General features: G+C 49.4%; 1 protein-coding gene across 1 annotated transcript in view; it reads left to right on the top strand.

Annotated features, from left to right (window-relative positions):
• The window catches only part of RANBP10 (RAN binding protein 10), a 66,464-nt gene that overhangs the window by 35,764 nt on the left and 9,599 nt on the right, over positions 1–21,101 (top strand). The window contains exons 4-6 of the mRNA XM_067720803.1: positions 11,639–11,806; positions 18,104–18,126; positions 19,958–20,142. Of these exons, the coding sequence (XP_067576904.1) occupies positions 11,639–11,806; positions 18,104–18,126; positions 19,958–20,142 (376 nt within the window). The remainder of the gene's footprint in view (positions 1–11,638; positions 11,807–18,103; positions 18,127–19,957; positions 20,143–21,101) is intronic.

Below are 21,101 nucleotides of genomic sequence, written 5' to 3'. Positions count from 1 at the left end.
AGGGGTCTGCCGTGGGGCTGCTCATTCTCTCCGTGAGGGAAGTCGTGCTTCTCTCCAGCTGAGTGGGTTGAATTATCAGGGCGCCACTGGGTGTCTGGGTTACCTCCTCCTAATCCCGGCAGTGCGCCTGGGAATAGGCCTCAGCAACCCTGGCTTGATTGTAGGCGCTGTACAAGCCTCCCAAGTGAGTACTGCCTGAGGCTGGTGAAGGGAAGAAGCTGACTCGTGATGGTCCTGAGTTCACGCCTGTAAGGTACCTTGAGGCAGCCCTCCCTGGAAAAGGGGGGCAGCCAGGAGATTCCCTGAAGCCACTGGAACAGCTGCCCAGGACCTGCCCAGCTGTGGGAAGATAGGTTGGGGTTTATGTGCTTGGTGCTGTCCAACCCCTTGTTGCCTTTCTCATTCTGTTCTTTCTTTGAAATGTCCTTAGGAAATGACTGGGTGAGAGTGGAGGGATAGAAACCCAGAGGCCTTGTAGCTCTGGCAGCAGGTTCTACTGGGCAGTCCAGGCAGAGGGTGGTTTGGTAGTTGGGCCCAAGGGCCAGGTAGCTGGTCCAAACTCCTGGTGGTTCACATGGGGGTTAATGGTTTGTGCCACAGGACCCTCTATGGAGCTTGTTTCATGTAAGAGGCCCTCTGTTTCCCTGCTGCTCCTCTCTGGGCCAGCAGTGCCCTTGGCCCTGTGGCCAGTTAAGCCCGTGGTCCTTTTCCATGGGCCTTTCTTACCTCACCCACAGGGAGAGCTGTATTACCACAGTGTATCAGGGCTCCTTGGCAGCCTTTCGAAATGAGGCAGCTGAGGTAACAAATAAGTTATTATTCCTGGACCTGGGGATTTCTTGTCTACAGTATCCTGTTTTCTTCTTCCAGATACCAGCTCCTACCTCTCTGTAGCACAGAGGTAAAATTTTTGGATTTAAGGCTATGTTTTTCAGGGCAAGTTAAGTCCTTTGAGATAAGAGGTTTCATCGACAGCAGAAGAGCCAGTTCTGAAACCTGAGTTTGTCAGTCTCTGAAAACAGAGATTATCAAGTGTCGTCTGGTGTGGCTGGAGGCTGGGGCCACATGAGGGTGGAGCTGAGTGGGGACCAGTTACTGCTCAACCTCTTGTTGCCTCCTTGAGGGAGTCCGTATCTAGGGGTCCTGGAAATACTGGACTACCACACTGGGCCTTCTTTTGGGAAGGGTTTTATGCATGCCCATTTCTCAGGATCTGGCAGTATGTGCGGAAAGTCACAGGCGCCTACATTACCAGGGGTCATCTGTCCACTAACTTTCCCCAGAACTTTGAAAGGACCTTAGTGGAAATAAGGACAAGCCAAACCCAATCCCAGAGGAGAGATACCAAGGCCTGGGAGCTGAGGTTGTACCTCAGTTTAGTGGGACAGTTCACCCCTTTCCTTAGCCTGATTGAGCATGGATGACAGACCCAGCCTGTTCTCTGGGAGCCTGAGGCATTGGCAGGTAGCCCTGCCAAATGTGCCAGGTGCCACTTGAGCCATGTCTTAGCCAGACCCAGCAAGACCCACCCTGGATGTCCCTGGGCCTCTCCTGGCAATCAGGTATCTATTTCTGTCAGGGTTGGGGAGGAATATGACCTGTAGAAGTCCCCTTTATATGCAGGTGCTGGCTGTACAGTCCCTCACCCTGCCTGCCCATGGCTTCAGGCTGACATCTATCTCAGTGTAGGGCCTGGGTACCCCTATGAGGGCAGGCTCTACCTGGTGTCACAGCTATCTGCAGAGATAGCCTTTTTCTCCTGCCCTCTTTGCCTTGGCTTTCATGTTGAACTACCATAAAGAGAAGACCCTCCAGGGCACCCCTGGCCCCTTTGGCCTGGAGCTGCCAGAGCATCACCTTAGGCTTGTGTTGGTCCTGTTCCTTGGTCCCAAGGTTCCTAGAACTTGGGGTAACAGTCTTGTGAGTACTATGACGGGACTTCCTGATGCCACCACACGGAGTTTGCTGAATGAGAGAATCTCTTTTGCTTTCCCATTATCCATTGTCGAGCTGCTCCAGGCAGTGGGTCCTATCAGATTTTTTAAGATATTTGAGGTTATGGGGAAAACATTTGTCTGATGGATTTCCAGGGAGTGGTGACTCTGAGTGAGTGACCATCCTTGAGAAGCAGCCCTGCCATGAGGTCTCCTATGACATATGTGCTCTCTCCACAGCGACCCCAGGTTTAGGAAGCACCCTGGCTAAGCCAGCCCAGCGCCTTCCCTCCATAGCCAGCCCCATGAATGACATGGCTGTTGAACTCTGCCGACTGCTCCGAGGGCCAGGTGACCTCCCCAGGAAACTGGGGACAAGTAAGAGTGGAACAGGCCTAGGGCTGCCGTTGGCGGGCTGTTAGTTAGGAAAGCCAGCTCCACCCCTCTCGCTCCCTCAGGAAAGAAAGGAGCAGGAAGTCCGAAGTGCCTGGCTTGACCATGGAGCTGATGCTAGAGACAGAGAGGGCAGGGAAACTTGCCAGGGAGTGCCTCCTGTAGGCTGGTGTTCCATGTCCATCCTCATTTAATCTTCCACCAACCCTGAAAGAGTTCAGCCAAGGGAACTCAGAGGGCTAAGAAGAGACAGAATTGGGATTCAAACCCAAGTCTTTCTGATCCCAAAGTCCAGTGATGATCAGGATCCATTTCTTGGGGAGAGATGGCTGATTTGGTGGCATAGGGATCAATGCTTAGGCTAGTTTGTGATGCCTGAGCTGGACCCTGTGTGCTGGTCATTTGCGGGCTAGGACTAGAACCTAGTGGACAGGCGCAGCACCAGTCCCCTTCCAGGTTTCTGTGCTAATGTGCTGATTATGTGGAAATCTTTCTACTCAGAAGTAGGAGTCCTCTCCATTCCTAGTTCCCCTGGGACTGAGGCCCTTGACGTGTCCTGCCAGGTGGGAGTGGCATGGGGCAGCTCTTGGAGCAATCATGCTGGAGTCCCTGGCACCCCTATAGGGAGTCTCCCACTTTGAGGACACTGTAACCAGGGATGGCATCTGGGAGTGCCAAGATGGTGAGCCATTTCCTCAGCCACCCCCATACTTCTGTGATTGGGAGTTCCCCTCTGAGTGATGATGGAGGGGGAAGTGGGTGGTGCCAGAGCATCTGAACTGGGCACTTGGGGCCTCCTGCCTCCTGGCCTGAAGCCTCCTGGCGTGGCTTCTCCTTGCACCACTGGCATCTGATAGGTGTCTGACGTGGCAGGGATAGGCTTTTCGATATGGGCACCAGGCTGGCTATCCCTCCATTCTCTCTGGGAGTGACAGGGCTTATTCTCTTTGGAGAGGGAAGAATGGTTAGTTGGGTGGCACTCTCTGTCACAGTGTTGTCCCTATCGTGCAGCACCAGCTATCCTTTGACCCAGAGCCACCTGGACCTGTCTCCCTACAGGGCCTGATAGCTGTGCAGGGCAGCTGAGCCCCCTCGTTTTCTTCTGGCCCTCACATCCCACTGTCCTCTGAGACAGCTGGCTCTGGCCCTGTGGTGAGGGTGACAACGCTAATTCCTGGGCACATCACCCCGGCTTCACACCAGGCCCATCCAGGGATGGGTGACTGCTTATCCTGCCAGGACTCACGCTTAGGAAGTTGTTGACTTTGACTCCAGGGCAGGAATAGGGGGTTGGAGGAGGTCCTGTCCTGAAGCTGAGGGTGGTGGGGCTGGAGGGGAGACTTACCCAGGCAGAGGTATGGGAAAGACCATAGTTGCTAGACTCTCTTAATGAGGAGGACTAAGAACCATGGATTCTTCTAGAGCTGGCAGGGATATTTGCATCACCTGCCCTGTTTCATAGATGAGGAAACTGAGACCAGAGAAGTTAAATGACTTTCCCAGAGATAGAGCCAGGTCTGCAGCCTCTTTCAAAGGTTTGGAAGTGGCTTCGCTATTAGTCTGTGTAAAAGGGGGCATGATATAGGCAGATTGCTCTAACTCCTTTGCTTTGCTTGAAAAGAAAAATCACGATAACAAAACTCACAGTCAAGCCCAGGATTGCCCATGGTGGTGTGTCAGCATGGTCTGACCCCAGTGTCTTGTACTTCAGGCTTCCTGCCAGCCCTTGACCCATTTCCCTTTTCATTTCAACATACATTTCTTGAGCACCTACTGTGGGCCACGTGTTATGCAAGGTAAAGAAAAAGATGCTTGGATGTGGCCCCTTTAGTCAGAGAACTTTGGTTGCTTCAAGGTAGAGAATCCCGTCTCTAACCAACTTGGTCAGCCATACCTCAGGGCAAGCAGAGGAGCGAAGTCTTAGGGACTCAAATGGTGTCTGGGACTTTTCTTTCTGTCTCTGTCCCTGTCTTAAAAGTCCCTGCTTTCTGTTTATTAGCTTTAGTCTGTCAAACTGGCTTTCTACATGAAGTTGGAACAATGACAGCACAGAGCTTTGAGACCCGCTCTCCTCCCAGCTCCCTTGTACAAAAATTCCGGGAAGATCTCTTACTGGTCCAGCTTGGGTCAGGGAGGAGGCTAACTAGGATTGGCAGTCCCCACCGAAGCCACAGGGTTGGCACAGGGAAGGAGCTACTTCTTAGGAAAAGGAGTGCTATTGCCCAGTGAAGGGGAGCTGGCAGACAAATCCCGGCACTCCTTGTTCCCCTTTCCTGCTGTTTGTTCTTGCAGCCCTGAGGCACTTGTGCCCAGTCCCTTCTCAAAAGTTGATGGAACCCAGCCAGTTACCCACAGGGAGTAGTACTGGTCAGGTGACCAAGCCTAGGGTCCAGAAACCTTGTAGGGGTTACCTGAAGTTTGTTCTGATGGAGCCCAGTCTTCAGGAGCTCATGCTGTTCTACCTTTAAAGCATCTTCCTCTTCCCTACAGTTGGTTGGGGCCACCCCAGGAAGGAGGAGGTTTTGTCTTCACCCTCATGGGTACCTGCTTGGAGCTTACTTGAATGTTCCTCAGAAGATAGGAGACCCGGCGACTTCCCTGGCGGTCCAGTGGTTAAGACTCTGCGCTTCCACTGCAGGGCATGCGGGTTTGATCCCTGTTTGGGAAACTAAATTCCCACAAGCCGCGTGGCTTGGCCAAAAAAAAAAAAAAAAAAAAAGGAGACCCAACCTTCTGAGAGTGTAATCTGCAGGACCACAGGCCTTTGTGGAGCCTCTCAGTGCCTCAGCTTTCTCAGCCCTCAGATGGGGATTACCATACTTACTGATTGGTTTGGAGTCTTGGAATGTTTCTTACAAGTAGACACGTAGGGCCCTTTGACAATGATGTCTAATTGCTCCCCTTTCATTTTGTAGAGACGGGAACAAAGGTCTGAGGAGGTGAGTGACTGCCCAGAGCCTACCATCTTGGAGGGACAGTGCTATGTCCAGGACCAGGCTGCAGGGGCCCTTCAGGCCACACTGGCTACCCTGGCACACAGGACTACAGTGTTTCTTTCTAACAGAGGCCAAACCCCCCTCCTTAGCCCGAGACTGACAACAAAAAACAGACTCACTGCAGAATGTGCAACAGCAGTTAGGCCTTGGCCTTGTAGTTTTTCTTCTGTCTGCCCAATTCCTCAAGAATGGCCGTGCTGGTACTAGCTTCTGTCTGCTATACAGCTTCTCAAGCCCTGGGGAGAAGGTTCATTGAGGGCGGGGTAACTGAATCCATTTAGAGTAACTTTGTGCCCTTTAACATGTCCTCATCTATTTTGGGCTTCTGGTGCCTTTCTCTTGTGTTTGTTCTGCCCTTTCTAGTCCTTGACTAGCCTGAATTTTTCTTCCAGAGGAAAAACAGAAAGCCATTGTGTGAGGACAACACATAGGAAAATCCTCCAATGACTTCATTTTAAGTTTTCTGTCCACACCACTGTTTGTTTAGTGAGTGTTCCCATGGCAGCCCTGCCACATCTGGGATGAGCCACAGTCATCTCACCTGCCTCGTATTGCCACCCAACTGCTTAGATGTCTAATAAGACATCTCAAACTTAATGTGTCCTAAAGATCTCTTCCTTCTGCCCATCTTCTCTGTCTCTTAGTAAATGGTACCACCATCCACCCATTTGCCTGGACAAAAACCTGGGAGTCATCCTTACTTCCCCTCATACTATCAGTGCCCACATCCAGCAAACCTTGTCACCTCTGCTCCCAGTCTTTCCTAAGTCTCACTCAGATCCAGCCCCACTGGCTCTGTTTCTCAGACATGCTGAGCTCATTCCCATGACCCCAAAAGTTCTTCCTTCTGATTCTCTCATCAAGCAGACCTCTCTGCTCAGGGGTCAGCCCTCAGCGAGGACTAACTTGACTACTCCATCTTGGTCAGTCCTCATCCCCAGTCCCACTTCCAGCCTATCGTCTGGCTTTGTTTTCTTCAGAGCACATTTCCTCTACCAGGTGTTTTCTTGTTTGCTTATTGATTTACTTATATATTAATGTCTTCTCTGCTCCTTTCACACCACCCACCACCCTCACTTTGTCATCTCCATGGAGTAGGCCTTTATTAACTAATTGATGACAGTTGGATGATGCATGTTCTTTCCAGAGGATGGGAAAATAGCACAGAGGTCTTTTTTTAAAAAATTTATTCATTTTATTTACTTACTTTTGTCTGCACTGGGTCTTCATTGCTACGGGCGGGCTTCTCATTGTGGTAGTGCACAGGCTTAGCTGTTCCACGGCATGTGGGATCTTCCCGGACCAGGGCTCGAACCCATGTCCCCTGCATTGGCAGGCGGATTCTTAACCACTGTGCCACCAGGGAAGTCCAACACAGAGGTCTTAAACCAGGCTGCTGCTGCTGCTGCAGCCACTGTTACTAAATGAGCTGTATAATAACATTCTGTTTTTAACACAAGCTACCTTTCAAACACATACATATATACCTTATACACGCACACAGGCTCTTAACTGTGTTTGGAAAAAAATATTGGCTATGAAATGATAGCTTCAATTGAAGATACATTACAGCTCTGTGATTTTCTTTGAAAAGCTTTTATCTTCATAGCACTTTGACGAACAAGAGACAAGTAGCTGAGGTGTTGCGTCTCTGCACTGATCATTCCAGATGCTCAGAAACTTCTTCTACAGCCATAGTGGACTGTATTAGTTTCCTATTGCTGCTGTAACAATAGTAGTGACTTAAAATAATCATTTTACAGTTCTGGAGGACAGAAGTCCTAAAATCAAGGTGTCAGCAGGGTAGTAGTCTTTCTGGAGGCTCTTGGGGAGAATCCATTTCCTTGCCCTTTTTAGCTTCTAGAGTCCACCTACATTCCTTGATTTATGGCCCCCATCGTCCATCTTCAAAGCCAGCAGTGTAATAGCATCTTTCATTCTTTCTGTGCTTCCACCGTCACATCACCTTTTCTGACTTGACTCTTCTGCCTCTCCCTTACAAGTACCCCTATAATTGCATTATCCTACCCTCCCTGCCCCCAGATAATCCAGGATAATCTCATTTCAAGAGCGTTGACTTAATCACTTCTGCAAAATCTTTATTACCATGCAAGTTAGCATATTTCACAGGTTCTAGAGATTAGGACCTAGGACATCTTTCGGAGGCCTTATTCAGTGTGTCACACGGACTATGAATTTTCTTCCTCTGGGCAAATCTATATAATTGACAAATCATTTGGAAATTGAAGAAAAACAAAACAAAACAGGAAAATGTGTCTATTTTTCAGCCAAACTGAGGTGATGGTGAATCCTGAATTGACTCTAAATAAATATTTTGTTTTTTTATTGAGTTCTTTGGTTTTTAAAAATTTAAAATCCATATTTATAGCTTGAGTAGCTTGAGTTAAAAATTCTATGGTAGGTTTGTCAAAATAATTATATAGTTTATTTTTGAAGAAAAGTATTCAAAAATACTTTAATTTTTATTTTAGGTCTTTGAAAATGTAAGCATCTGTTGTTTTGGTGATCATTATTGAGCAGCTCCCTTACACTGAGACAAAAATAGCTCCCAGATATCCTTGAGTCACTGATCAAGTTGGAAACAGTTCTTCCGGATGATTTCTCTAGCTTTAATAAATCAGATGGCCACATTTGTATTAGTTTTTTAAGAGTTACCTACTGCTTCAAAAAAAAAAGTACCTACTGCTTCAATTGGAGAAAGCTAAAAAAAAAAAAAAAAAGAAAAAAAGAAAACCTTCCAGTGTGTGTCTTTTACCTTCTAGACAGTAAAATCTGCATAAATGATCTGTCACACAGGATCATCCTTGTGTGAGAAAGAAGTGGGCTGGAACTAGTCACTACACACAGACACACATACATGTATATGCACACACCTGTGTCACCGACTCCTGATGGTGGGGGTTGGGGGAAGGGTTAGGAAGCGGTGAGTGAGACAGGGACAGTCCCAGGAACAGTGACTGGTGATTGGAGAGGCTCAGCAGGAACCAGAATTGATCAAGGATGTGAGCAGTATGCTAGGGGAGGAACAAAGAATGTTACGGAAATCTTCAAGGGGCAAGCATTGGCAAACCCTGACGCACTGGCCAAAGGGAGAAGCCAGTGAGCATCTGTCAGCAGCGGTGGGCATAGTTCTGAGAGGAACCATAGGAACAGCAAGCAGTCTGTCTACAAGGACTCTTTGGGGACGGCTAGAATGGGCAGTGGCTTTGTTGGACAGTCTTCCCCCACAGCCACATGGCCTCAGGAGGTGGTAAGCAGTGGGCTTGGCTTAAGGGAAGGCTGTGCTGGTCAAGCAGCATAGAGAGAGCCCCACCACCATCCCTGGCATCCCAGGCCACTGGAGCAGAAGTTTGGGTTTCTAGCAGCTGCAGGGCACTGTAGCAGAATAGCCCATCTTGGGAGACTCCATGCCGAGAACTCAGGCCTCTAGCCTGAATTCTGATGCTCCTGGCTTTCTCTGAATTACACATATGTTCTTTGTATGTGGGAAGTGGGGCTTCTTGCTTAGGAACCCTTTCCCAGTGGGCACTGTAATCTTCACAAAAGCTACCAGAACTAATTGGTGAGTTTGACAAGGATGCAGGATACCAGATGAATATACGAAAAATCAAATACATGTGTGTTTAATAGCTTTATTGAGATAAAATTTACATACCATAAAATCTACTCTTTTAAAGTGTACAGTTCAGTGGTTTTTAACATGTTTACAGAGTTGTGCAACCATTATCATAATCTAATTTTATTTTATTTTATTTATTTTTTAAAATAGAACATATTCTTTGACCCTCAAGGATGCCCCACTTTCTGTACTCTTTTTTTAAAAATAAATTTATTTTTTAAATTTATTTATTTAGGCTGCTTTTGTTTTCCGTTGCTGTGCGCGGCCCTCCCGAGTTGCAGCAAGTGGGGGCCACTCCTCATTGTGGTGCATGGGCTTCTCACTGCAGTGGCTTCTCTTGTTGCAGAGCACAGGCTCCAGTCACGCGCGGGCTTCAGTAGTAGTGGCACTCAGGCTCAGTGGTTGTGGCTCTCCACAACTAGCTGCACACAGCAACAAAGACCCAACACATCCAAAAATAAATAAATAAAATAAATAAAATTTTAAAAATTCAATGTTATTATTAAAAAATATATATAATATCGAAAGTGAAATACTTAGAAATAAATTTGTTAAAAATCTGTTGAGAGAAATTAAAGAAGACCTAAATAAATGGAGAGGTATACCATGTTCATGGATTTGAATAATCAATATTATTAAGCTATCTATTCTCTCCAAATTGATCTGTAGATTCAACACAATCCCAATCAAAATCCCAGCAGGAAGTCAACTCTACACCAATTAAAAAAAAAAAAAAAAGTGGTAAAGAAAAAAAATCCCAGCAGGCCTTTGAGAGATACTGTTAAGAAAATGAAAAAGACAAGCTACAGACTGGGAGAGAATATTTGCGAAACACATTTTGTATCTAAAATATATCTATAACCTTATAGCTCAGTAAGATATACAACCTGATTTTTTTAAAAAATGGGTTAAAAATTTGAATAGACAATTCAATAATTTTCTAATAAACTGATGGTAAATAAGTATATGAAAAGATGCTCAACATCCTTGGACATTGGGGAAATGCAAATTAAAGCCCCTACATACCTACTAAAATGTCTAAGAGAAGAAGAAAAAAACAAAACAACCGACAGTAACAAGTGCTGGTGAGATTGTGAACTCATACATTGCTGGTGGGAATGCAAAACAGTACTGCTACTTTGGAAAACAGTTTGGCAGTTTGTTATCAAGTAAAAGATATACTTATCTTGTGATGTGGCAGTACCACTTCTTAGTATTTACTTAAGAGAAATGAAAACATATGTCTGCACAAAGACCTATATACAAATATTTATTGGCTTTATTCATAATAGCGAAAAATTAGAAACAACTATATGTCATCAACTAGTGAATGGACAAACTGTGGTATGTCCATACAGTGGAGTACTACTCAGCAATAAAAGAAACAAAATACTGGTATACCTAACAATGTGGATGAATCTCAAATGCATTATGCTAAGTGAAAGATGCCAGACACAAGAAACTCCAAATTCTGTGATTCCATTTATAAGACATTCTGTAAAAGGCAAAACCATAGGAACAAATCAGATCAGTGCTGCCGGAGACTTGGGGGTGCGTGGAGTGGAATTGACTGCCAAGAGGCATGAGGAAAAACTCTTTGGAGTGATGGAAATGTTCTATACCTTGATCGTGGTGGTGGTAACATTTGTTAAAACTTGTTCAACTATCAATTAAAAAGGAAGACTCTTATTACATGTAAATTATACTTAAGTTAAAAAAAACATTAAAAAAACAACAACCATGGGACTTCCCTGGTGGCGCAGTGATTAGGAATCCGCCTGCCAATGCAGGGGACACGGGTTCGAGCCCTGGTCTGGGAAGATCCCACATGCTGTGGAGCAGCTAAGCCCATGTGCTACAACTACTGAGCCCGTGTGCCACAACTACTGAAGCCCGCACACCTAGAGCCCGTGCTCCACAACAAAGAGAAGCCATCAGGGGCTTCCCTGGTGGTGCAATGGTTAAGAATCCGCCTGCCAATGCAGGGGACACGGGTTCGATCCCTGGTCCGGGAAGGTCCCACATACCACGGAGCAGCTAAGCCCCTGCACCACCACTACTGAGCCTGCGCGCTAGAGCCCGCGAGCCACAACTGCTGAATCTGCACGCCACAACTACTGAAGCCCGTGCGCCGAGAGCCCATTGCTCCTCAACAAGAGAAGCCACCGCAATGAGAAGCCTGCGCACCTCAATGAAGAGTAGCCCCCACTCGCCGCAACTAGAGAAAGCCCGCACGCAGCAACGAAGACCCAGTGCAGCCAGAAATAAATAAATAAGATAAATAAATTAAAAAAAAGAAAAACAACAACCATGATACACCTCAGAGTTCAGTTCAAGCCTCTTCTCCTTCATGAGGCTTTCCCCAACCACCTCCTTGTTTCATGGCCCTCTGGTAAGTCCCTTCCAGGGCACTCATGGTTTTGCTTCCTGTCAACCACAGCTTGGGCTCCTTCTTCAGTAAGGCTGCCTCAACTCCTCAGGGCAGTGACTTGCTGAACTCACTGCTCATTTTGCATAGCCAGACCCTGCCCACAGCTGGCTCTGTGAGAGGGCAGGAATGCTGGTGAGGTGGTAGCAGGCTGGGGAGAGGAGCTCAGACCTGGGTGGGCTTCTGTGACTGTCTTGTTTTTCTCTCAAGTACCTCACCTCAGCTCTTGCTCTCTTTTCCCCCACAGGTTGGGATAAACATTCCTATGGTTACCATGGTGATGATGGGCATTCCTTCTGCTCCTCTGGGACTGGCCAGCCCTATGGTCCCACATTCACTACAGGAGACGTGATTGGCTGCTGCGTCAACCTCATCAATGGCACTTGCTTCTACACCAAGAATGGCCACAGCCTTGGTGGGTACATAGGGGACCTTGGAGGGTCTGCCCTGTGGAGCCCCTTTGGTTGGTGAGAGGCTTTGAAGCCAAAGCAGTGTTGTAGATCCTCTGCTGAGCTCAAGGCAACTGCAGTCATTTCCTAGCATCGGAGCCCTGCAAGGGGAACGGAGGGTATAGAAGTGGTCCCTTTGTTAATCCATCCATTCAGCAGCATTTATCGAGCCTGGGTCAGTGCTGAGAGAGCAGCAATGTCGTGGTCGTGCTCCTGGCCTGTGTGACACTCGTTGGAGCGAGGTTTAGGGTCAGTGAGAAGTTTGAGGGGCCCTAGTACATACTTGACAGTGGTAGTGATTTGCATGCCTGTCGCCTGGGCCCAGACTTTCTCTGGCCCTTCTGCAGGGCACTGGTTGCTATGGAGCAACAGTGAGGGCTGCTCTAGTACAGGAGGTAAACAGGCCGGAGTCAGATGGGGTCAGATCTCTTCTGGCCTGTTTGTGGTTAATAGACAGCAACCTGGACAGAGTTATATTGAAAAAGCCCCTTTGGTTAAACTGAGAAGGAGGGACTGATTGGAGTAAGGGCTGAGGAAGAGGCAGGTGGCATGAGCCGTGGCCGTGGTGATGGGTGCAGGCAGTGGAGAACAGGCCTGCAAAGGACTAGGGGTGCCGCAGCGGGGCTTAGTGATAGATGGGGTGCACTGGAAAGAAGGGAACATGGTAAAGTGGCTAGATTAGTGGTGCTGTCAACTAGGATCAGAAACCCAGGAGAAGCAGCAGTCCTTGGGAGGTCTTGAGAACTCTGGAGGATACCTTGAAGAGTAGTCCTGTACACATATAGGAATTTAGGATTAGAAACTAAGACAGAGAGGAACTTTGGCTATTCTGACACCTTGCCCTAGTAGGGCTGACTGCTATTTGGCCCTCGAGTGAGTGGAACCCATGGCCAAAGTGGCCCTGAGGTGGTACCTAACTGCTGGGCCTGCCTGCCTGGGTTTGCAGAGGTCTCTAATCTGGCGGAACCCTACCAGCCAGGTTGACCACAGACCTTGCCAGGAAAGGGAGTTGGGCATTTTACTTTGAACCCAACTTGTAGGAGGCTCACTTGCCCTGGTTTGCGGGACAGTCAAAAGGTGGCTGCCACTCCCCACATCCCTCTGTAGCTTCTCCAGGAGATGAGCCCGGGCAAGACCAGGGGACCTGGGTGGAAATGGGGTTTACTTGTGGCTGGGGCTGAGCGAGCAGGAGCCAGCATTCCTCAACAGGGCCCTCAGATGCCACAGCCTAGAATGGGCAGCCAAGAGCATAGCACAGATGATGCAGAGCTGACCCAGGTGCACATCCGGAAAGACTCTCCCCTGAAATCCATAGCCACCTAGCTGCAGTTGCTGATATCCAGCCTGTGAGGAGCTAGCTGCTGGAGGGCAAGGCCAAGGTCTCAAGATGACTTCTCATTCCCCACTCTGTTCTCTGACTCCAGCTATTTCCTGCCTCTTGACTTTTCTGCTGTCAGAGTCCCAGGGGCCACTGTTATGGGCTATCAGTCCTTACCCAAGCCCTGTTTCACTTGCCTCTCTGAGCCAGGCCCAGTTCTGCCTGTCTGCTCTGAATACCTGCCCTCCTTACATCTCTTCAGCTTGTCCACACTTTGCTCAGAGCATGGAACCTGTTGTGGGACATAAGATTTGGGGCATACCTGCTGTCCCTTCTGTACCTGCACCTCCCTCCTCTGGGCCCTAAGCTCTTTGTCAGTCAGATCCCTAGGTCCCTAAGGAGCTCATGGCCACCTTAATGTCAGCCTGGACCCTCACACTGTTTTTATTTTATTTATTTGTTTATTTATTTAGGCTGGTTTGGGTCTTTGTTGCTGCACGCAGGCTTTCTCTAGTTGTGGCGAGCGGGGGCTACTCTTTCTTGTGGTGCACAGGCTTCTCATTGCGGTGGCTGCTCTTGCTGCAGAGCATGGGCTCTAGGTGCATGGGCTTCAGTAGTTGTGGCACGTGGGCTCAGTAGTTGTGGGACGTGGGCTCAGTAGTTGTAGCTCGTGGGCTGTAGAGCTCAGGCTCAGTAGTTGTGGTGCACGGGCTTAGTTGCTCTGTGGCATGTGGGATATTCCCGGACCAGGGCTTGAACCCATGTCCCCTGCATTGGCAGGCAGATTCTTAACCATTGTGCTACCAGAGAAGCCCCCTCACACTGTTTTTAAAAACTCATCTCCCAGGACTTCCCAGGCAGTCCAGTGGTTAAGACTCCACACTTTCCACTGCAGGGGGCATGGGTTTGATACCTGGTTGGGGAACTAAGATCCCACATGCCATGTGGCACGACCAAAAAAAATAGAAAAATAAAAAAAACTCTCTCTAGTATATGTTTTTTTTGTTTTGGTTTGGTTTTTTAAATTAATTAATTTATGTATTTATGGCTGCGTTGGGTCTTCGTTGCTGTGAGCGGGCTTTCTCTAGTTGCAGTGAGCGGGGGCTACTCTTCATTGTGGTGCGCGGGCTTCTTATTGCGGTGGCTTCTCTTATTGCGGAGCACGGGCTCTAGGCACGCAGGCTCAGTAGTTGTGGTGCACGGGCTTAGTTGCTCTGCATGTGGGATCTTCCCGGACCAGGGCTCGAACCCATGTCCCCTGCATTGACAGGCAGATTCTTAACCACTGCACCACCTGGGAAGTCCCCCCTAGTACATGTTTATATAGACCCCATGGAAGTCCTCACACATCTTGTAATAAAACTTCCTTTAGGCCTATATTATCTATTTTTCAAGCCTGTCACGATCTTCTTTGGTCTTGCTTTTTCTATCTCGAGTATTTGGTATCCTCTTCAGCATTGTATTAACCTAACTTTTGATAAACATGTTTATTTGTGTTTTCATCAAGATATTGATAAAAATATTGGAAGAGGACAAGGCTGGATTTGAGCCCTTCAGCCTACAGCTTGTCCAGGTAGACACCAGCCATTTAAGAATCACTTCATTATGTTAATTGAATCTTGTGTTTTTCTGTCTTTTCCACAAGGATACTACTGAGACCTTACTAAAAAATGGATATGACCCGTCCTCTGCATTTTCTAGATCACGAAATTTGATGGAAAGTCAATGAAAGTGATAGACCACTTGGTGAATCTTCTAATGACCTTGTTTCCTTTTCACAAGCCAGCTTATCAATATAATGCACTTCAGAATCTCACGCAGGATCAGTGAGCCAATCATTGCTCTCTAACCTCAGAACATTTCTCCCTTTAGAGAAGCAGAGTAATGTTTCCTGCCTCTGGCCGCCCCGCTCCTTTTATTTGCTCCGTTGTCCTCTGTCACAGCACTCACCCTATGTGTCATTGGTCAGTTGTCTGTGTAATTATTAGTTGCACACCATCTCTCTTGCTGGAGTTTGCAGCACTTTTAGGGCCAGGCTTGCAGCTGGCTCCCTATTGTCTGTCATAGGGCCTAGCTCCTGGGAGGTCTCAGCAAATACTTGATGGGAGAACAAATGAACACTGAGTGAATGGAGACTGGAGACTGACGTCTCACCCACAAGTGGTCCATGAGCTTTCAGAGTAATTTTTTTTTTGCCTGCATTGCACAGCATGTGGGATCTTGGCTTTCCCACCAGGGATCGAACCCACACCCCCTGCAGTGGAAGCGCGGATTCTTTTTCTTTTTTTAAATAAATTTATTTATTTATTTTTGGCTGCGTTGGGTCCTCGTTGCTGCGCGCGGGACCTCTCTAGCTGTGGCGAGCAGGGGCCACTCTTCGCTGCGGTGCATGGGCCTCTCATTGTGGTGGCCTCCCCCGTTGCAGAGCACGGGCTTTAGGGCGCCTGGGCTTAGTTGCTCCGCGGCACGTGGAATCCTCCCAGACCAGGGCTCGAACCTGTGTCTCCTGAATTGGCAGGCAGACTCTTAACCACTGTGCCACCAGGGAAGCCCTGAAGCGTGGATTCTTAACCACTGAACCCCCAGGGAAGTCCCCAGAGTAATTTTTATACAGGCTCTTTATACCCTCAGCCTCAGTGACCCCTGAGCTGTGTCTTTTTGGCTAAGGGTACTTCTTAGCAGCAGGTTTGAATGTCCTATTTGCATCCTGGATCTTTGCCTGGCCCTTCTCAGATCTTCCCGTGGGCCATCTCAGATCTTGCCATCACAATGTCTTTGTGGAGGCTCCCAGAGACCTACAGGGAGCGGTGTTGCCCTTGTTCAGTGCAATAGGGGGTGGAGTAGCCTCTTTCCTCATCCTCCTGGAAGCACCTCAAGGCCTTGTCCTTCCTGAGTGCCATTGTGAGTAGAGGTAGGCAAGCCCGAGTAGGTCATCCCCTGGGTAGAAATGTGGCAGTTGTCTCGCCCTGTGGCGCAACTCTAGCCAACTTGTACATAGACCTCACAGTTTATGAAGCAGCTTTCATAGAGAATCTGTTTCTCCTTTCTTCTTGAGGTGTTGGGTATATTGTTACCCCCTTTTTTCAGATGGGCTCAGGGAGGTTGGGTAGCTTGCCAAAGGTCACACTGCAGATAATTGATGGAGACTGGACTCCACTTTCTTCCAGGGTTCTGTGGGCTTCTTCGCGAGCCTGGGAGTACAGCAGCAGTAGCCTGGCCACACTGAGATTCATGGGGGCAGCTCCCATGCAGACCTGGTGGGTGGACACGGAAGGGCTTCCAGATTCCATCCTGCTAGTTCTGTGACTGCTGACTCTGCATGTGGGGCTCAGGAGTGGCCTCAGGCAGGAAGGTCATGGGTTTATGAACTTCTTTCACTGAGGAGCAAAATAGCCCAGTAAAGAATGTAAACAGTCTCTTTGTGCCTTGGTTTTTTCATATGTAAACTAGTGTCAGAGGCATTATACACCTTCCAGGGTTGTTTTGAGGATTAAATGCTTCCTTGTAAGACATGATTCCAGTGCCCAGCACAGAGGAAGAACATGGGATGCTCACTTGGCTGCTGTCAGGATTCTGGCCCCAGGTTTACTGGGAGACCTATCATCAGACCCTCACCTGTTCTTCAGTCTTGCTGGGTTTCACTTTCTTTTTGGGGTGGAGTTGAGGGAGCAGACAGAGACCTCCAAATAGTCAGTGGTTTGAAAACCTCTCAGGCCGAAAGCTTAGGAGCTTCTAGAAGATATAAGAATTTTAAAAAATGGGAAGGCTATGAGCCCTTGGGAGAGTGTCCTTGGGCCTTGAGTCATTTCTCAATCTGCAGAATATGAATGCTCTGGTAGATATGCTGAGGCCCCTCTCCTGCTCAGGGCTGTTCCTATATTTAGGGTCCCTATCCCCTCTACCCTCACTTCTGATTTAGGACTAAGGTCCCTAGAAACATAGCCTCTTCTCTTGGCAGGAGGGTTCAGAGGGTACACAGGCCATTGTTAACTTGGGCTTTGTCAACTCGGAATCTCTCGGGACTCTGGGCAAGTATGGGCTGAAGATGGGCAGCTGCTGCCCTCTCTGTCTCCACTGCTCTGTCAGCTTAGAGATGATGTTGGAGCATCAGACTAGAAATGAGTCCAGTCCCACTAGCTTCTGCTGGTTTTATGACTGCTGGCAAATCATTTAACCTCTGAGGCTTACTTTCCACATCTGTAAAATGGGGATAAGAAAGCCTGCTACCCATAGTTGGTATGAGGATCAGATGAGATAATGGATGGAAAAGGTCCTGGCATACACAGGAGGTCTCCCTAAATACATGTTGGATCAAGAGAACAATCAGGCCTAGAGAGGCCTCAGGGTAGATCATTTGGGTTTAGTCCTTCCTAGCAGGTTTTGCCTGAGAGGGTAGAAATGCTGTGGACAAATACCCAAATATCTGACTTCACTTCTGGCCAAGCGACTCAGCAAAGGGAAGGCCAGGGTGTAAACCTACCAGGCGGGACTTCCCTGGTAATGCAGTGGTTAAGAATCTGCTGGCCAATGCAGGGGACATGGGTTTGAGCCCTGATCCGGGAAGATCCCACATGGTAGTTCAATTAAGCCTGTGTGCCACAACTACTGAAGGCTGTGTGCCTAGAGCTCGCACTCCACAACAAGAGAAGCCACCACTATGAGAAGCCCACGCACTGCAACAAAGAGTAGCCCCCGCTCGTCGCAACTAGAGAAAGCCCACGCGCACAGCAATGAAGACCCGAAACAGCCAAAAATAAATAAATAATTTATTAAAAATATAAGTAAAATAAAAAATAAACCTACCAAGCCCTGGCTAGTGCTTGTCCTTCACCATAGGGGAGGTGTGATGACCAGCCCCTCCCCCAGCCATTGTGACGGACCCTTGCGGGGCCCACAGGGGCATGGGAAACCAGGTGGCCTGATGACTGTTCCTTTCCCTCCGCAGGTATAGCCTTCACAGACCTCCCGGTAAGTACTACTATTGGGTCTCCTGCTCTGGCCCCGGGGGCCGACTGGGAAAGGGCATGGTGTTACCTGCAAGTGCAGGGTGTGGAGTCCTGCCCTTTCCCCAGCCAGGGATGTGTGCTGTGTCGTCAGCTTGAAGGTACCAGTAGGCGGTACCTGCCAGCGTTCTTCTCTCTCCAGCAGCAAGGCCTGGTCTTCCTCCATGACTCTTAGCAGGTGACAGAGATTTGTGGCATTTCCAAAGGCAGCTAGGAGGTAGGGGACGGTGTGGGCAGAGATGAGGTAGCTCCATGGTTCAGCTGGTCTGAACCAGTTCTGTGTGGCTTATAGCTAGTGGACCTGTGTGCAGAGTATAGAAAACTGTTCGTATAGAAACTTGTTCCTGAGCTGTTAGGGAGCCAGGTCCCTGTGCATACCCATCAAAGATCCCTGAGGAAAGCCAGTGCCCTAGAGGACTGAACCTGCTACTGTGCAGGGTACTCCTGGGCCAGAGAGGTGAGATTTATGGGTTTTTCTCGTCTTAGAAAAGGGTGAGGTTTCCTGCTGGCTTCGTTCAGGGCTCATCCCACCTCCTGCACTCCAGTCCTTCTTTGTCATGAGTCATCACAGGCCTTGTCACATGCAGGGCCTCCACCCAGAATGCTGGGAGCCTGGCCTGGCTCTGTGTGCCCTGGCTGGGGTCTGGAAGGAGAAAAGGTTTGCTGACTCTGGGGGCTGCTTAGGGATCCTGGGCTCCCCTGTGATGCTCTAGGAATAGGAAATGCCCCTGTGATCTGAGGGGCCTTCTGAAGCCCAGATTGCAACACGCAGGATCCTGTTAGAACCTCTGTCTATGTATCAAAATCCTTCCCTCCAACCTGGAGTCCCCAGAGAGGGGCTGTGGTCCTAAGTAAAGAAAGGGAACAGACACAGGAGGAGAATTCTGACCCTGAGTGGGGAAGAGTCTAGTGGTGGAGGTATGACATGAAACACCCAGACATGGATGTGATGGCACTCTGTGCCAAGTGCTAGAAAGGCTGAACCCAGTGTGCAGTACCGGCACGTGGTAGTCAGGAATGATACGTGGTCTAAGGATGGAAGGTGGAAGAGAAGACTGGGGACCTGGGGCCAATGAGGAGGAGGCTGGTGAGGCATTGGGCTGTAGCAGTGGGAGCCATAGAAGGCATGGAGTGAGGGAGCGACCTGGCAAAAGCTGGTCAAGGCAGGGGATAGATGGGAAGCAGGGAGCCCCACACCCAGAGGGACATGCCCAAACCTCACTGGCCAGAAGATCCTCCTCTTAGTGAGCCTCAGACAGGAAGGGCAGCAGCCTTTCTTTACCCTTTTCTAGTGTCACCTAACTCCCCTCCTTTCCTCTCTCCCCACATCCCTTCCTGCCCCCTTATATACCCCCCTTTTTTGTGGCAAAAGGATCCGTGGTCCTGGATCTTTCTGAGAGGAGCCATCATCCACCCCTGCAGCAGATCTTCACGGGCACACCTGCAGGGCTGTGGAGCCCAGCCTGCCTCTCTGTGCCCTGGCTGAGTCCCGAAGGGGGGCCTTGGGCTTTGGGAACACTACAGCCTCTGATGCCGGGCAAGAGACTCCATGTTGAGCCTGCCTTGCTTTTCTTTTGCCATTTCCCCTCAAACTTTGGGGAATAGTGTCTCTGCTAGGGAGGTGGGCAGAATGTGGCTTAGCCCTGCCTCCCCCAGCCATGCTGCAATTCTCTCAAAGCCAAAGCAACGGCCTGCGGGAGCCAGCGCCTTCCCCTCTGTGCCGGAGGTGAGATTAGGCGAGGCCCTGCTGCCCCATTGCCCTCAGGGCCCAACTGACATTTCATTCTCCTCCTCAGGCCAACCTCTACCCCACCGTAGGCCTGCAGACACCTGGGGAGATTGTGGACGCCAACTTTGGGCAGCAACCCTTCCTGTTTGACATTGAGGACTACATGCGGGAGTGGCGTGCCAAGGTCCAGGGTACTGTCCACTGCTTCCCCATCAGTGCCCGGCTTGGCGAGTGGCAGGCGGTGCTGCAGAAGTGAGTGCCCTGCTCCCGCCCTTACCCAGCCCTGCCCCGTCCCAGGGGCCTCACTCTCCTGTAGGCCCCTGTACTGCTACAAGCTGCTCTTGTGAACTTTAGTGGGTAGCGTTCCTTCTGGAAAGCACTCCCAGGATGACTCTGCCTGCTGCTCTCCTCCTCTCTTAGTTCAGTTCTCCAGAGCTGCTCCTAGTTAAACCTTTGCCCCCTCAACTGGATCGGAAGGCCCTGTATGTAATAGCACCAGCAGGGCGGTTTTCCTTCCCCAGGTCATTTTGCAGAGGATGTGCTAGTACGCCCTGTGGTATCTTCCTCTGTGCACTTTTCTTTTCCATCATAGGGAGTGTCTGTCATACCATGACTCTGGCCTAAGGTCACCTCTCAGGGTCAGATCCAGCTAAGTCCCTTGCATCTGTGGCAGTGGTGGTGTGAAGAGGGTCCTCCCTAGGACCTAGCTGGCTCTTGGCTGATTAATTCCCAGCCTCTCCTGGGAAACAGTCTTGATGAGAATCCCAAGGGAGGCCAGATATGGTTCTCTCTTCCACTTGACAGCTGCAGGCCTGAGTGAGGCAATGACCTGTACCCACTCTGCCAGGAGGTGGGTTAGTTTGTTAGCTTGGCTCCCAGGGGTGGGCCGAGAAGGGCTGGGCTTCTACTAGCTCTGGTCATTGCCTTGCAGACACCGGGGTACCAGAGGCCAGCGGGTGGGGGTGGGGTGCACACTGGGTTCTTTGTGTAGCCTTCCTTTCTTTAGGGATTGATATTGAGGCAGGCCCCATGGGAGGGCTGAGGCAGGGGCTAGGTGGCCAGACCCTTCTCAGGAATAGCAGCACTACTACATCTTGTCCCCAGCCCCCAGAACTTATAAGAAGCCCTTCCTTGGAGGGCCAGCATGGTGCCAGTCCCCATAGCAGGCTTGCTGGGACAGGCAAGGGGAGAGGTGGGGCTGCCCCAGCTGT

This window comes from Pseudorca crassidens, chromosome 20, assembly GCF_039906515.1.
Source record: "Pseudorca crassidens isolate mPseCra1 chromosome 20, mPseCra1.hap1, whole genome shotgun sequence".
In the NCBI taxonomy this organism is placed as follows: Eukaryota; Metazoa; Chordata; class Mammalia; order Artiodactyla; family Delphinidae; genus Pseudorca; species Pseudorca crassidens.
Note: the sequence above shows the minus strand (reverse complement) of the source record. Positions and strands in the feature narration are given on the sequence as shown.